The 16,355-nt window shown below is 37.3% G+C and overlaps 1 protein-coding gene across 1 annotated transcript in view; it reads left to right on the top strand.

The window, feature by feature from the left end:
* The window catches only part of ZNF277 (zinc finger protein 277), a 102,523-nt gene that overhangs the window by 75,609 nt on the left and 10,559 nt on the right, over positions 1 to 16,355 (top strand). Inside the window, exons 5-7 of the mRNA XM_032871232.1 lie at positions 7,673 to 7,764; positions 10,508 to 10,618; positions 12,697 to 12,829. Of these exons, the coding sequence (XP_032727123.1) occupies positions 7,673 to 7,764; positions 10,508 to 10,618; positions 12,697 to 12,829 (336 nt within the window). The remainder of the gene's footprint in view (positions 1 to 7,672; positions 7,765 to 10,507; positions 10,619 to 12,696; positions 12,830 to 16,355) is intronic.

The following is a 16,355-nucleotide window of genomic DNA, read 5'->3' as shown; positions in this document are numbered from 1 at the left end:
CTCCTTTGGAATTCAGTTTATCTTGTGTCTTGGGGCTTCAGATTTTTTTCTTTTCCTTTAAAAAATAACAGCTTTATTGAGATACAATTCACAGAAACACAATTCACCCTTTTAAAGTGTACAATTCAGGGGTGCCTGCCTGGTCCAGTCAGTAGAGCGTGTGACTCTTGGTCTCAGGGTCGTGAGTTCAAACCCCATATTGGGCATAGAGATTACAAGTAAATAAACTTAAAAAAAATTAAATGGGGTGCCTGGGTGCTTCAGTCTCTTAGCTGTTGGATTCTTGATTTCTGCTCACGTGGGATCTGAGCACTGCAGGATTGGTCCCCACCTCTGCCTCGGTGCTCAGTAGGGAGTCTACTTGAGATTCTCTCCTCCCTCTCTCTCTTCCCTGCTCCCCATTCCCCTGCACTCATGCATGCATGCTCTCTCTCTCTCTAAAATAATAAATAAATCTTTAAAATAAGTTAAAAATAATAAATTAAAAATAAAATGTACAGTCCTGTGGTTACAAATATATAGATTTTTGGATTTAAAATAAGGAATGATTTTTTCTTTCCTCTTTTGATTTTTCCAACTTTTCCTCATTATAAGGATATTTTCCGTGACTTTTTTTTTTTAAGATTTTATTTTTAAGTAATCTCCACACCCAACATGGAACTCGAACCCCAAGATCAATACTCGCATGCTACTACCTACTGAGTCAACCAGCCTCCCCTCTGTGACTTTCTTAATCCTAAGCAGGGTAGCAGAGCAGAACTCCTCCTCCTCCCTCTCCTTTATTTTAATTAATATCTTAGTGATTAAGTGCCACTTTGGGTTAAAGTAGGTCGATGCTTTTCCTTTCTCAGAGTTCAAGGAGATATACATATTTGTCTATTGAAAGGCATGGCTTGAAGAAACAATTGAATCAACTAACTAGTTGTCATAAATAAATTCTAAAACCTAACCTATACTTGTTTGATACTCAATCTTGATCTTTTAACCAAGTTGTTAGCGATAAGTATAATAAATTGCTAAATAAATAAGTATTTAGTTATCTTGGAGTATATTTTGCCAGAAGTTTGTCTTTGCGGAGATGTTAGCAGATTATGTCACTCATTGCTAGGTGTTATTGGGATAATTTTCTCACAATCCCCAACCTACCCATCCAATCAGGACTAGGCAACTGGTGACACCTTACTTAAAATTTAATCCATGCTAAAAATTGTGACCTTGATTAATAAATACAACTTTAGAGACCAGTAGTTGGTGTTGGAAGGGTGAAATGGGGATTAAAAATGAATTTTTTTAGGGATTTTTTTGTCTAGTTTGTGGCTCTTCTCTTGAATCATTTTGGCTAAGCATGAAATGACTTGCATGCAAGATCCAGTCCATGTTTAAGACTCTGCAATTTCTATGACAGTATCAACCCACATGTCTCCTCATTACCTTTTTTTTTTTTTAAGATTTTATGTATTTATTTATTTATTTGTCAGAGAGAGGGAGAGACCACACACAAGCAGGCAGAGTGGCAGGCAGAGTCAGAGAGAGAAGCAGGCTCCCTGCCGAGCAAGGAGCCTCATGTGGAACTTGGTCCCAGGACCCTGGGATCACGACCTGAGCCAAAGGCAGTGGCTTAACCTACTGAGCCACCCAGGCATCCCTCCTCATTACCTTTTAAGGCCTTTGGCTCTACATCCAAGTGAGAGCTAGAAAAGCCGCATTCTAGGTGCTTTACTGAAAAGACAAAATCCAGATTATTATGTTATAAAAACTGCATTCGGGGAACATTGTTTGAGTTGAGTAGTTTTTCTAGATAGTCTTAAACTTTCAGCCTCCAATGAGGAGGAAGCAGGCATCTATATTGTATCCCAACAACCTTCACCGAACCCCTCCGCACGTCACTGAGTTTGGAATGTGCTTTGGCGTGAGAGTAAGCTTATTTTGAGGATCATTATGAGAAACAGTCCATGTTGTTTGGTCTATTTATTCTAATATATTGTCCATTAAATCACATTGTATACTTGTTATCAATAACTTCTAGCTCCCTAGAGCTAAGCCGGACTTCACAAAGCATAGTCTCCCACAAGACTGTCCTTATGTTAACACCAGCCACAAGTGGGGGGGGGGGGATTTCCAGGGCATCTTCTTTTCTGACCAGCTGGCTACAAATTGAGGGGTCCTACTGCCCCACAGCTCTAAGAACTCAGGAAAACACTGTACTTAGGACTACAGTTTTGTTATAGAAAGAGACACAGATCAGAAGCAACAGGAGAGATACATGGGGGAAGGTCTGGCAAAGTCCTAAGCACAGTTTCCATCATCTCCAGGGATCTCTTGCCCTCCTGGCACATCAGTGTGTGACAGTACAAAGTATTCCCAACTAGGAAAGCTTACCTGAGCTTTAGTATCCAGGGTTTTTACCAAAATTTCATTAAGACTGATTGATTGAGTCATTGACCGCAGAGTGGAACTCAACCACCACTTCCCTCTCTCTAAGTAAGGCTGATAGCATGTGGCTCAAAGCCCTGAGCCACTAAGCATGCAGTGGGACTTTCTGGCATAGCAGCCTCCATCCTGAGTTATCTCATTAACATTAGCTGTCAGGTGCTGTCAGAGGGCTCATCCTGAGTAAGACGGACACTCCAGCTGCTCAAGAAATGTCAAGGGTATAAAGGTTACCTCTGAGGAATAAAAGACAAAATCAGCACAAACCCCTGCTGGCTTGGTTTCCCTTTTCTAAGAAAACTGATAGCCAAATTTGGGGCCTACCTTTAGGTATGAATTTGTGCATATGTAGGCGTGTGTTATTTTTATTTTTTAACCTTCAAGTTATGTGCCCATCCTAATTTTTTCTTTCTTTTACTCTCATTTCTATGCCACATTATTTCATAGCAGCCTGATATAACTATTGGACTAAGGTGGAAGTATAAATTAAATAATCCCAAAGACCTCAGAGAAAACCCATTGTCCCGAAAGTAGAAAGCAAGAGGACTAGGAGATCCTGCTGCCTTCCTTTGGAGGTTCTGGGCTACCGCTCTGACTTTACTAGGGATAATTTTTGTATTCTCTGTTGAAGGAGCTCAGCTGGGCTCCTAAACTGAGATTGCCTGACAGGTTCTGCTCTGCTGCTGCCCCGGGGGCTGGATTGGGAAGGAACCTTCGGAGTGTGCTCTTTGCTCTCCTAGTCACTCATACAGCCATTCAGCTAGAAAGTCTGTTATGAATCTGAAATGTCAGTATCTAGAGAACATTTTTGGTATCTATAATTAATAACATCAGCCTTAGTTTTACTTCCTGACTGTAACACAAGCTATCTCCATTGGCTATGTCATTCTAAGCATCAGTTTCTTCTTTGCTGTACACAAATACTTAACTGAATTGAGATTTTTCTAAATTGCTTTTTCCTAAATTGGCTGATTTTTGTAACTTTCAGGCTAACTCACATTTTCATTTTCTACCTATATATGTCAATCCCCTCTGACTATTGAGGGCCATCTGCTCTATCTGCTGTTTCATTAATGTTTCCTCTGCCTTCAGCTTATGAATAAAGATGAAAGACTGCACTGACCCCTTTCCTGCCATTCTTGACATTTTAAACCAATTAGACAAAAATACAGCTTGTTATTATGACTCTTTGCCAAATACATAAGCTGATCTTATATTCTTATAACTGTGGTCTTTATCCAAGCCTATTTTGTAATGAAAATTTTTTCTGATTTCATCAGATAAGTTTGAGAAGTTCAAACAGATAACATCTGTGACATTCTCTTCATCCTCCTATTCTGGAAATCCGTGAATAAAATCTAGTATGTCTACCCAGCATGGGATTTTTTTTTTTTTTTTTAGAAAAATAAAACCACAAAGCTGGTAGGCTTTGATTTGCACATCTTTGTGATGCTTGCTGTGGATTATCTGTTAATATTATACTTCTTTGTTTGAAAGTGAGTTAAAGTATATGCTAGAACTAATCATATACCAAGCTTTACAAAAGAAAAAGGAAAGAAAGAGAAAAGAAAAACTATTTTTTCTTAATTAACCATCTTCTTTCTGCTTATTTCATTTACATAAGACTTCTCTAATTTTAAAATTACCAAGTCTAGGAAGAGCAGAGAATCCAAATAAAGCTAGTCCTTGTTAGACTTGTTAATATGAAAATGAGAAAAGTCTTAAGCAAATAAAATAAACAGAAAGCAGAGGCAGAGCAACAAATGGTTTAAGTAGCTCCCCTTGGAGGAAGGTCTGGTAAGGAGTTTAAAAAGTTTGTTGGGGGTGGGGGGAGAGTGTGTGCCATAGACAAAAGGCAGATCTTAATGGAATGAACTTGGGTAAAAATTAAAGGAGTTGTATGGGACCTGCTAGGGCATCTCTGAACCTAGAGTACAAGGGCATTCTGGAATCTTCATCTCTTACTATGGTTGTCGGTTGTGCAGGTGAACTTAGCTGAGTCCTCAGTCCCCGCCATCACTGTAGGAGAGAAGCTCCAGAACAGAAGAGCCTGGTTTTAGTTACTTGCCATTACAGTGACTTTTCTTATTGTCCAGTTTATCCCATGCTGCCTCAAAGATACCAAAGTGTAAATTAGGCTCTCCTAAGAAGAATCAATGTACGTTTCTAATGTTTCCACTTGAGTTTTGCAATTCAGGGTCAGTTGATAAAACTTATATTTGGCCAAAGAAAACCTTAAATGGCTTAGTATCCCTCTGGTTTAGACTCACAAATTGTTTGTGTTTGTGCTGAGCCAAAACCAAGGAGATACGAAGTTGAGTGAGATTTCTCTTTAGCCAAATTGGGTTATATCATCACAAGCTTGAGAAATACGAGCCAGAATGGTGACTTTTAATGAGCACTGAGTCTTGTGGACTGAAAACAGGAATAGGCAGAGAAAGTACATGTTCGGCCTCGGCCTTACTGTACCGGTAGTGATAGGGTTCTTGATCAAAAGTTTTATTAGGGTTTTTGTTTTTCCTGCTAACAAAGTTGTTGATATAGAGCTCTGAAATGTGTTTTCTTTTTTTTTTTTTTAGTCAAACCAGGCAGTTTATAAAGTTTATAAAACTTCAGTTTCCTTTAATAATACCTCTTTTATTTTACTTCTATCCATTTCAGTTTTGCTGCAAGGTTCACTTAAACTCAAAAAGCAATAATTGAGATGGTCTGATACATCTACCTTAGCTCTTTTATTTCTCTAGCTTTTGTCTATCCACTTGCTACCAGCACATAAATTTAAAGAGTTTCTTTTATATTTGCTGTATGCCTAAACTGTTGAGCAAGGTCTGTTTATTCTGCATGTCGGAACTCCAATATATCCCAATGCTGTAACCTCTGGAATCTCCATTCAGCTTCACAGCCCCTGGAAATTCCTCTGTCAGGACTTACAGAGTCCTGCTTTGTACATGTAAGCTCGGTATTTGGACAAAGACCAAAAATCCTGGCACAGGTTTCTTGAGCTCCCTCTCTCCAGCCTTCTTCTCTCTAGTACCTTGTCCCACAGAGTGCACTCGCTTTAGTGTCCTGAACTCCATTCTTTTTTTCCCCTCCATCCAGTGAGTAGCTACACCTCACTTGGGTTTCACTTCCCTATACTGCAGTTTGGAAAATACCACCCAGCAAAAAACTGGCAGTGTATTATTTTCTTCTTTCATGGATCGCAGCCCTGCACTGTCCATTATCCAGTATCTGAAAACAGATAAAATAGATGAAGCAAGTTATCTTATAGTAGTTTACAGGGGAAGGGTAAGTGTGATATTCATTGTTCCATCACGGATGGAACCAGTTCATGGAATTGATTTTTATCATGGTAACTTCTTAATTTTTTTCCTTCAAATGGATTAGTATTTACTAGATGTTTGGTGATACATTTCCAGAAATGCCACATGGAATTTATTAAGCTTCTAGATATTAGATCATTTTTATGTTATTCTGTAAGTATTCATAGAATCACCAATAAACTTTATAAAGTTCCTATTTTGAGCTCCATGTTATAAGAGAAGCTGTATGCCATTCTAAGAACAGCATAAAGACTTAATTTTTCCCCCTAAAAATCTAATTTTTAATCAGAGATGAGAGATTACAATTTACAACAACTCATGTTTAGCCCTTTAAAAAGTTTTTTGAGATGTATTCTGCATCATGAATTACCACAATTTATAGTTCTCAACATTTATATATTCTTCACAGGGTATATACTCTAAGACTTAATTCTTACTCCAAAGAGTTTTCATATCCCTTCAGAAGACAAGGCAGGCAAACAGTTAACAAAGAGATGTAATAAACAGTGGAAATTGACATTGGCTGGTTAACAATAATATCCAACATTTAATGACCCATGCACAATTTGAACCCTGTACATAAATTATCTGATTTAATCCTATAAACAATTCTCTGAGATAATATTTCCATTTTCATCTTAAAAATGAGAAAACTGATGATTGAAAAAGTTAAATACTGAGTACCCAGAGTGCCAGAGTTCAAATCCAAGTCTACTCAGTGTTTCAGAGCCAGAGCTTGTAACTCTCATGCAGCAGTCTGGAAATGGAAATCATGATAGAAATGGGAAACTTAAGTTACAGGTTAAGATTCATAACAGGCAAAAATAAAAGAGAAATAAAATGACCTCAAGGAAAGATGATGTGTAGAACCACCCTGATTGGAGCAAATGTTACCAAAGCATATTTAAAATTATTGAGTTGGGGGCGGCTGGGTGGCTCATTCGGTTAAGCTTCTGCCTTGGGCTCAGGTTGTGATCCCGGGGTCCTGGGATCAAGTTCCTCATTGGGCTCCCTGCACCATGGGAAGCCTCCTTCTCCCTCTGCTTCTGTCTCTCATGAATAAATAAATAAAATATTTTTAAAAAATTATTTGAGTTGAAGAATAACAAAATAATAGCGTAGGAAAACCATGTTTAAGAGTTTGCCTCAGAACAAAAAGAAGGATGGATGTGATGGAAAAAGGATTGAGATCCTGGAGACCCTCTAGGAGACTTATTTTTTGTATTCCCATGACTGATCAAAAACCGGACTCAGGGCGGTGGCATTGGGAATGGTGGAGAAAAGTAATATAAAAGATAATTCAAGTGAAAAATTTGTCAGAACTTGATTGCAGACTAAACTGAGAGGTGCCAAAAGGAGCAAATCAAAAACCCTACCATATTTTTGTTTGGGAAAGAGGGTGAGGATGGGAGTTAACTAATAAGAACAGGAGTAAAACCAGGGTAGGGAAGGATGATGAGACCCAGGTGACTCTGAGTTTCCTACAAAGGAAATGGAGTGTTCTGTCAGCATTTAACAGTATAGGCTTCGAGTTTTGATACAAGGACAGAAATGTGGAGAAATTTGAAATATTGTCAATATTCATATATTCCTTTTGTGCTTCTTCCCCAGATTTCTCCCATTCAGACTGTAACATTTTTCATTAGCTAACTGTACATTTATTAAAGATAATATCAGGGATGGCTTGGTGGCTCAGTTGGTTAAGATCTGCCTTCAGCTCAGATCATGATCCCAGGGTCTTGGGTTTGAGCCCCACTTTAGGCTCTCTGTTCAGCAGAGAGCTGCTTCTCCCTCTCCCTCTGCCCGCCTTTCTCCCTGCTTGTGCTGTCTCTCACCCTCTTACTTTCTGTCAAATAAATAAATAAAATCTTAAAAAAAAATAATAATAATAATATGAAATATCTGTTTCTACTTCACAGAAAGAAATTCTGGAACAACAGCAGCAAGAAAGAAATGATAACCATTTTCATGGTATTTGTATGTTTTGCAATGAGGAATTTTTCGGGAACAGGTTTGCCCTCATCCATGTCTTTAAATATTATTGTTTTTCATCTGAAAACACATCAAAACATTCGTAATGGTTATATAAATTAAGTTCTGTGGATTAGCTCAGGACTTCTTTATGTATCAGCTGTAATTTTTTTTTACTATGCTTAACATTAAAGATGGACTGTAGTTGCTCTAAGCAGAATAAAGGAATAATTTTTTCATTTTTTTCTTTTATTTTTTTCCAAGTATTTATTAAATTTCCAGTTAGTTAACCTTCAGTGTATTATTAGTTTCAGGTGTAGAATTTAGTGATTTATCATTTACATACAACACTCCAATACCCAGTGCTCATCACTACAAGTACCCTCCTTAATCCCTGTCACCTGTTTAACCCATCCCCCCATCTCCTCTCCAGTAACATCAGTGTGTTCTGTGTAGTTAGGAATCTGTTTCTTGGTTTGCCTCTTTTTTTCTTAAATGCCAAAAATAAATTTGTGTTTAATGTTGTAGGACTTTTTCAGTTGGCCGACATGCAGACCATGTACCACAAACTACTATAGACACACCCTTCTATAGCGTTAACGCTAAACCTTTAGCAGTTTTTGATGTTTCACTTTTGAATATTAAAACTAATAAAGATCTAGAAAACAAAACAAAACTGGGGTATTGATAATTCTTTACTACTCCCAACTGGGTTCAAAACCAGCTGGCATATTATAATTCAATTCTAAGCTAATTGCCCACAGTTAGCGTAAGACTCTGCAGGTTAAGCAGCATCATGCCCAGCAAGACTGCCTCCATTTTAGTTACCAGCCACAAGTTCAGTTGACCAACTGGCCAGAAATTCAAAGATCCTCACCAGTAATTTGCATAGTTAGTAATTTACAGAATGACTCACAAAACTCTGGAAAGTGAGTATACTTAGGACTGCAGTTTTGTTATAAAGGAGCAGCCAAGTGAAGAGATACGTAGGGCAAGTTTCGGGAGGTTCCTGAACTCAGAGCTTCTGTTCGAAAGAATCAGGACATATCACTCACCCAGCACATCAGAGTCTTCACCAACCAGGAATCTTCACTGAGCTTTGATGTCCAGAATTTTTAATAAGCCTTTATCATATGAGCATTGTTTCAGTCATTGAACTTAATCTCCAGATCACTCCCCTCTCTGGAGGCTCAAAAGCACCACCTTGTAATCACATGGTTAGTCTTTTCCTTGACCAACTCCCATTATGAAGCTACCTAACGGTCTTGGGTTGAGTGGCCTTGTCAGCAGAACAGCGATAATCCTATCAAGGAGAAATTCCAAGGGTTTTAGAAGCTCGGTGCCAGGAACTAAAGACAAAGAGATAGATTTCTCATTATACAGCATTTGGTATTTACAAATGTACATGACTTAAATACAGGTCATGAAGTTGTAACCTCTAGGAACTGGGAATGGTTTTAGTGGCAACATAAGAGTGGACAATCAGAAAAATACCATTTTCTGCCCGCTTCAAAGAAGGCAGTCTACAGTATTAACAAAAAAGCCTAGCACAGTAACTGACATTATTACTTAAAAAACATTGAGGAGAAGGTACTAATTTGAATTTAGAAAATGGTTTGGTTGCAGCGCTGATGTTTAAAATACCACTAATGAAGATTTGATTCTTCTCTAGGGCAGTTGGCATAGAGAAAAATTTGCGCCAAGAGGCACTATGAAGTACTCTATGAAATACTAGTTTTATTCATAGTTATCGATAATAGCTAAGTGGTTAGCCAAAAGAGTGTGTTAACTATGAGATTAATAAATGGGACTCCTACATAGTTAAAAAAATCAGCAAACATTTTTAGGGCTGGCTGCTTTATTTTATTTTCTAAAGGAAAAAAATGATAACCCTAAAAGAATAGTAATTTGGGGGCCACCATAAGTGTCTAAATAAGCTAGATAAACTGTATTATGTGTCACTGTGCATAGTCTATTAATGGTTTGTGTACTAATGAGTTCCCCAAAACTGTCACCTTCATTTTATGAACTAACGTTGTGATAACGAGGGTGCCTTGCTGGCTCAGCCCGAGGAGCATGGGACTCTTGATCTTGGGGTCCTGAGTTCAAGCCTCATGTTAGGTATAGCGATTACTTAAGTAAATAAATAAACTTAAAAAAATAAAAATAGTTATTTATTTTAAATAAAAATAAAAATAAAGTTATGCTAAAGACCCAGTAGGATAATATATTTTACACATAGGCATTTTTGCTATGTAAAACTCAGAAAAATTAAAATTTTCCTTTTCAGCATAAACTAATCAACAGACTGGTCATGGTGTATTCAGGTTATGGTAACCCTTACATATTCTTAGATGTGTTTACTGTGAGTTCCAGGTCTGTGTCTGATAGTGGGCTGACTAAATGTCTGTGATCCCAGGATGTACATAGCAGGACGTATTTCCCTTTGCCAGTTGTCTCTTCCTTCTTCCCATGATGAATTGGAAAAGTAGGCAAACCACAGTTTAATAGTTTAAAGGACAGAAACCCAATTCATCTATAGAGTATATTCCTGTCCACTGGCAGATAATGGAACTTTAACTCACTTTTAAGAACTATTGTGATTATATGTGTACTTAAGTACTTTATAACATATGGCTCTTTCATAGCCCAAATTTTATATTTTAGTGTTTAACCTTTGCATGTACTTCTGATTAGTGTTGTCATTATAAAATTGATATTCCTAACCTGATTTGTTTCTAGATGATTTGTAAATAATATAAATTGCTCAAATTTCTTCTTAGATCTGTTCTTTTGAACCACATGGCCAGAGAACATGCTTTCAACATTGGATTGCCAGACAACATTGTAAACTGCAATGAATTTCTGTGCACATTACAGAAAAAGCTGGACAAGTAAGTATTTTTTTTCATGAAACACAACCTGAAGCTATTTTAATTTTGGACTCTTGGCAATTTTTTTTTATTGTCTGTTGTGAATTTTTTATGATTAATTAATAGAAGTGATTAATAAAATGGAATTTTCTCATTTCTCCTGTTGGAGGCGTTCACGTTTTGCATGACAGCCTTCTTTTCTCTAATCATACTGTCTTTTACTGTTTTTTTTTTTTTAGTATCATAAATACCAAACAATGTACATACCATGTAACATATACTATATAGGGTATGAAGCGTATACTCTCCATCTAGCCTAAGACATAGAACAGGGATTCCTGGGTGGCTTTGTCAGTTAAGTATCCCAGCTCTTGATTTTGGCTCAGGTCATGGTCTTAGGGTCAAGTCTGCTTGAGATTCTGTCTCCCTCCGCCCCTCCCACTCCCCCATGCATGCATATGGGTGTGCACACATGTCCTCTCCCTCTCCTCTCTCTCAATAAATCTTTTTTTAAAAAAAGAAATAGAACATTATTAATTGCCTTGAATTTTCATATGTGCCCTTCCTCATTAGTATCTCCACATTTCTTAATTTTGTATTGGTAATTCATTTGTTTTTCAGTATAATTTTTCACATATGTAGTAAATATATTGTCAAAATGTTCTGTTATTCAGCTTTATGTGAGACAAACTCTGTCCATTCGTTTACCTTTTAGTATTTACTCACATTTATATATCATAACACTCCACTTTTTCTAAGTTCATATTCTGGTGACTGTGGGTATCTAGTGAGTATCTAGAGCTTAGCTTGTAAAATAAGGAAGGAAATTCTCTAGGTCACTAAAATGGCTTTCAGAAATTGATCAACATTTCTCTCTAGGAGAGGACCCAATATTTTTTCTCTCAAAACCTAATTTTGGGTTTTTTTTTTCTTCGTTTTTAAAATTTTTATTTATTGAATTTTAGAGAGAGAGCTTAAGCAGGGGGAGGAACAGAAGGCGAGGGAGAGAGAGAAAATCAAGCAGACTCCCAGACTCCCCACTAAATGTGGAGCCCAACACAGGGCTTGATTGCATGACCAATATCATGACCCAAGTGAAAATCAGTGGTCAGACACCCAACCAACTGAGCTACCGAGGTACCCCTGTATTTTTTTTTCCCAAATGAAATCTCAGCACACAACATTCAGAGCAATGACATTAAGAAAGAAATATTAAAAGTTCCGAGTTCAAATTCTGATATCAACACTACATTAAAACAAGTCCTTTCACTCTTACTAAATGATCCTTCATTTATAAAATAATAACAGATGTGCTTTCTAGCAGGATTAGCATGATCTTTTTTTAATGCCATAAATTATTTGCTGTAAAATAATACAGTTATTTCTCTGGCACAAGAAATGGTTCAAAGGGTGTTTAGTAGTGATGGGAAAAGAATTCGAAATCGAAACAACTGATTTCACTCATTTGAGAGTTTTCATGTAAAAGGGAGCTTAGACATAATTTGTGTGACTCCAAAAAATAAAACTCTAATGACTGATGGGGAAGTTACAGGCAGTATCCACTGTCAGACTTGGGTTGAGAAAGACGGTTAGCTAGAAAATGAATGTCAATAGAGAAGGCAAGTAACTTGACCAATGTCACAGCTAGTGTGTACTGGAACTGGGCATTAATCTCTGCAAATCAGCTCAGAGAATATGCCAAATCATAGACTAATTTGTTGTACTCAATGGAGGCAACCAATGCTAGTTATCATTGTAATTATTTGAAGAACATAAGTACATTTTCATTTTTAGAAGAGAAAATTTGATTAGAAGACACCAAAGTAACTTTTGGGCATTAGCTATCTTTGTCACAGTTTGACTGCATAGCCAAGTTGGCTAGTGTAGCCAACCACAAAATAAACCAAACCTGCATCCCACAAAGCTGAATGAATGAAGTAAAAGAGGTTCTGACAGGGGTGTCGTATCCCATTTGAAGATTCTGTGACCTAAAATGAATAATCATAAGACTTAAAAATAAAGGACTTTCACAGCAGCTCTCCAGGAGACTTGTGTAATCTGTCAGTGTTTGTGTATTTTTTTTTTTTTTTTTTTTTTAGCTTGCAGTGCTTGTACTGTGAGAAGACCTTCAGGGACAAAAATACACTTAAAGATCATATGAGGAAAAAACAGCATCGGAGGATTAATCCTAAGAACAGAGAATATGACCGATTTTATGTCATTAATTATTTGGTAAGGTTTTCTCTTCATAATTTAAAATTTGATTGCATTTCCACAAACAAAAATCTTTCTAAGGGCTATCTAATATTTAAACAAGCAATTAGTATAAAGGTCAAAATGTAATCGAGGGACACTTCCAAGCAGTGATTAGCTTCATAGTGTTTAATTTACAAAGCATAATTTGATTCGGTTTGTCTTTGATTTACCAGATGTTTATACAGTAGAAATGTCATGTCTCTAGAATTCACAGTGATCTGGACCCAAAAAAAAAAAAAAAAAGTAATAATAAACAAAGTATTTGAGTATCTACATACTCTCACTTATTTGTCACAGTATTTATTACCTTGAGACCAGAGACTTCTGTATTCTACTCAAGAAACATCTTTTGGCCTCTGGATGTGGTAGGTGTCTTATGCTAGATAACTCTTTAAAAACAGCCTCTTCGTAAGGGTGCCTGGGTGGCTCAGTTTGTTGGGTGTTCAACTCTTGATTTCCGCTCAGGTCATGATCTCAGGGTTGTGAAATCAAGCCCCAAGTCAGGCTCACACACTGGGCATGGAGCCTCACTAAGATTTTCTCTTAATGAGAGGAAAAAAAAAAATCTCTTCACTCTTCCCTCTCCCCCCATTAAAAGAAATCTTCCTTTTCCCACAAAAAAGCAAACTTAAACCATCCTCCTTGGCCAGCTTATCTTTGATGGAGGTTTTAGAGAAACCAAGTCATTTCACTAGGCAAGAGGACTTTAATTTGTTCGGCTAATAGAATGTGATAATGGTGTTACCATGTGAAGGATTTTAAGTACATTGAAAGTTTTCCTTCCTAGAAACCTCAATACCATTTCATGAGCTTTTTTGGTTAAGAGAAGGTATTCGGTAGGAGGCATGTGTCACTAGGGGGTGCATTTAGAAATGGAAGAGGGGATTTTGACTGACACAGTGACTGGCAGTGCTACTGGCCCTGCCCTATTCTGAATTTGGGGGCGTACATAACAAATGAAATAATCCACTGGTATAAAGAAAAGGGTTACATAACTCTCCATTTGAATTAGGAGAAAGAGAGTTGTTTCTGACACTTTTCTTAAGCAATGGCAATTATTTTTTTCCTCTCATTAGGAATGAGTTAGAAATCAAACTCATGGCCACAGAAGGCATAATTGCTTATAATCAACCATTTTATCAATTGGACAGAAACAAGCATCCCTGAAATATGTTGGAAAGTTCTGCTGTAGGGTGGAATTTTTGTCTGTTCTAACTAATCCTTGTACTGTTAAAATAAAATTCCCCTTGAGAAGCAAGTTTGATATGTGTTTGAAGATTGGCTCTGAGAAGTTGCCATGATCTGCTGCAAATGTTTTACAACTAGCTAAAGGCAAAGGCTGCCTTTGAGTCCTTCAGTCTTCTCTTGAAATCACTCAATCATTAATTCCTAGAACAAACACTGCTTCAGGGCCCAGCCCAATCCAATGGTGAGTGGACCTCAGTGTTAGCTCTAAGAAATATCAGCTACTACGGAAAGCCACGGAAGCAATTTAGTAGTACTTCCTTCTGGGCATCTTTTAAAATAATATTTGAGAGTTTAGGACTAGAAGAACATTACATATATATAGCTGGAGGTATTTACCTTTTAGAGGAGACTTCAAAGACACTGTTCACTCAAATTCTGCTGGCACTTTCAGAAAAGTATGATGCTCTATTCTCTGGGCATTGAATAGTATGTCTTTCAAAACTGAAATTATTTGCAAGGACCGGCTGTCTCTAGATGAACAGGCTAGATAATACTGCCCACTGAGTGTCCAGATATGATGTGGCATGAATCATAGCTTAAAAAGAGTGTTTCAAGAGAATATAAAGACTTTAATAGTATATAAAATGAAAAATCATTTTAGGAGACTATTAATATAAGCAATTTTTTCTTTTAACTAGCAACATTTAACTACTTGCTGTATGCCTGGCACTGTCTTGGATATGTATATTATGTCATTTACTCTTAACCATATTCATGTGTCACAGATTTTATCATTATCCCCATTTTTATAGGTTTGGAGACTAAACATGGATCTTTTCCCAGAGTCACATAGTTAGAACAGGATTCTTAACCTCTCTGTATCAGTTTCGTTCAATTTTTCCTCAGTTGAAATGGGGTACCTGTCTCTTACTTTTTTGGTTTGGTTTTGGTCAAGTAATAGTGATGAATTTGTAATGATCTCTTCACCACCTTCTGCCTGTTCTCTTTTGTACTAAACTAGAAAGTGAGTCTGGGTCAAAGTAAAGCTGACTTTAATAAGCTCATCAAGGGCTCTGACCCACAACATTAGCCTTCTTAGCCCTGTATGCTTTCCCACTGAAGTAAATAGCCCACAAGAAGAAGAATGATTTAAAAAACAAAGCCTAAAATGTGTTATGATTAGCCCTAGCATTTTGGAAATTAAATAAACTTACCTTAGAAAAAGATTGAAGAGGGGCGCTTAGATGGGTCAGCCGTTAGGCGTCTGCCTTTGGCTCAGGTCATGATCCCGAGGTCCTGAGATAGAGCCCTGCATCGGGCTCCCTGCTCAGCGGGAAGCCTGCTTCTTCCTCTCCCTCTCCTCCTGCTTGTGTTCTCTCTCTCTCTCTGTCAAGTAAATAAATAAAATCCTTTTTAAAAAAGAAAAGGATTGAAGAAGCTAATAAAGTCTCTAAAGACGTAGAAGTGTCCTAACATAGAGAAGGACTTACCAGAACTATCAACCTTAACACCATCCTGAGTATTGTTGTTGATAAAAGGTAAAATATATAGAATGAGTATATAAAATACTGTTCCAAATACTAAGTACTGTGTAATTAGAGAAAAATGAGGGTCAGAGATTGCTCAGCATCATTTGTTTCCTTTTAGACCCCATTAATGAAAATACTTAATATTTCACAAAAATAATATGAAGAATAAATTCTTCTAAAAGTTTACTTAAGCAGTGAATAGTGACATTACTTCAGTTTTAAAAAGGTGGGGGAAAAATGCTGCCCAGATACTCACTGTGTATTCCTCTGAGGGACAAGGCTGACATGAGTGATGAATGTGGAGCCAAAGAGTGAAGAACTGTTGTATTAGCCCTCAGGGTCTACACATCCATTTCTCACATCCTCTTCCCTCCAAGAAGCACTTCCATTGGCTTCATACATTCTACACACATTTGAGTGCCTTCCAGTACAAGACATTGGTGGAACAGGAAAAAAAAATATTACAGACAGGTGGTTGATTTAAATTAAGGTGGTTGATTTAAGTTACTACTCAGAGAATTTAGAGGCCAAATGAGAGACACTTAAGCACATAATTTCAGCACCTTGGGATGGGGTATACAAAGTTAATGCTTGAACCTCTCCTGTAGCAGATAAGTGCCAACAGATTTCCTCTCCTCCACTCGGAGCAGAATCTCCACTCAGCAGTGATGGCAGCATCCAGGATATTCCTGGACTCTAATAGTCATCTAAGGTGGGAGACCTTAGGCACAGAGGTGGTTTTTGGCTCTCCTCTGAGCTCAGCAAATTGACAGATTTTTTTCCTT

The sequence above is a fragment of the Lontra canadensis genome, unplaced genomic scaffold, assembly GCF_010015895.1.
Source record: "Lontra canadensis isolate GAN:19392208 unplaced genomic scaffold, GSC_riverotter_1.0 scaffold2, whole genome shotgun sequence".
In the NCBI taxonomy this organism is placed as follows: Eukaryota; Metazoa; Chordata; class Mammalia; order Carnivora; family Mustelidae; genus Lontra; species Lontra canadensis.
Note: the sequence above shows the minus strand (reverse complement) of the source record. Positions and strands in the feature narration are given on the sequence as shown.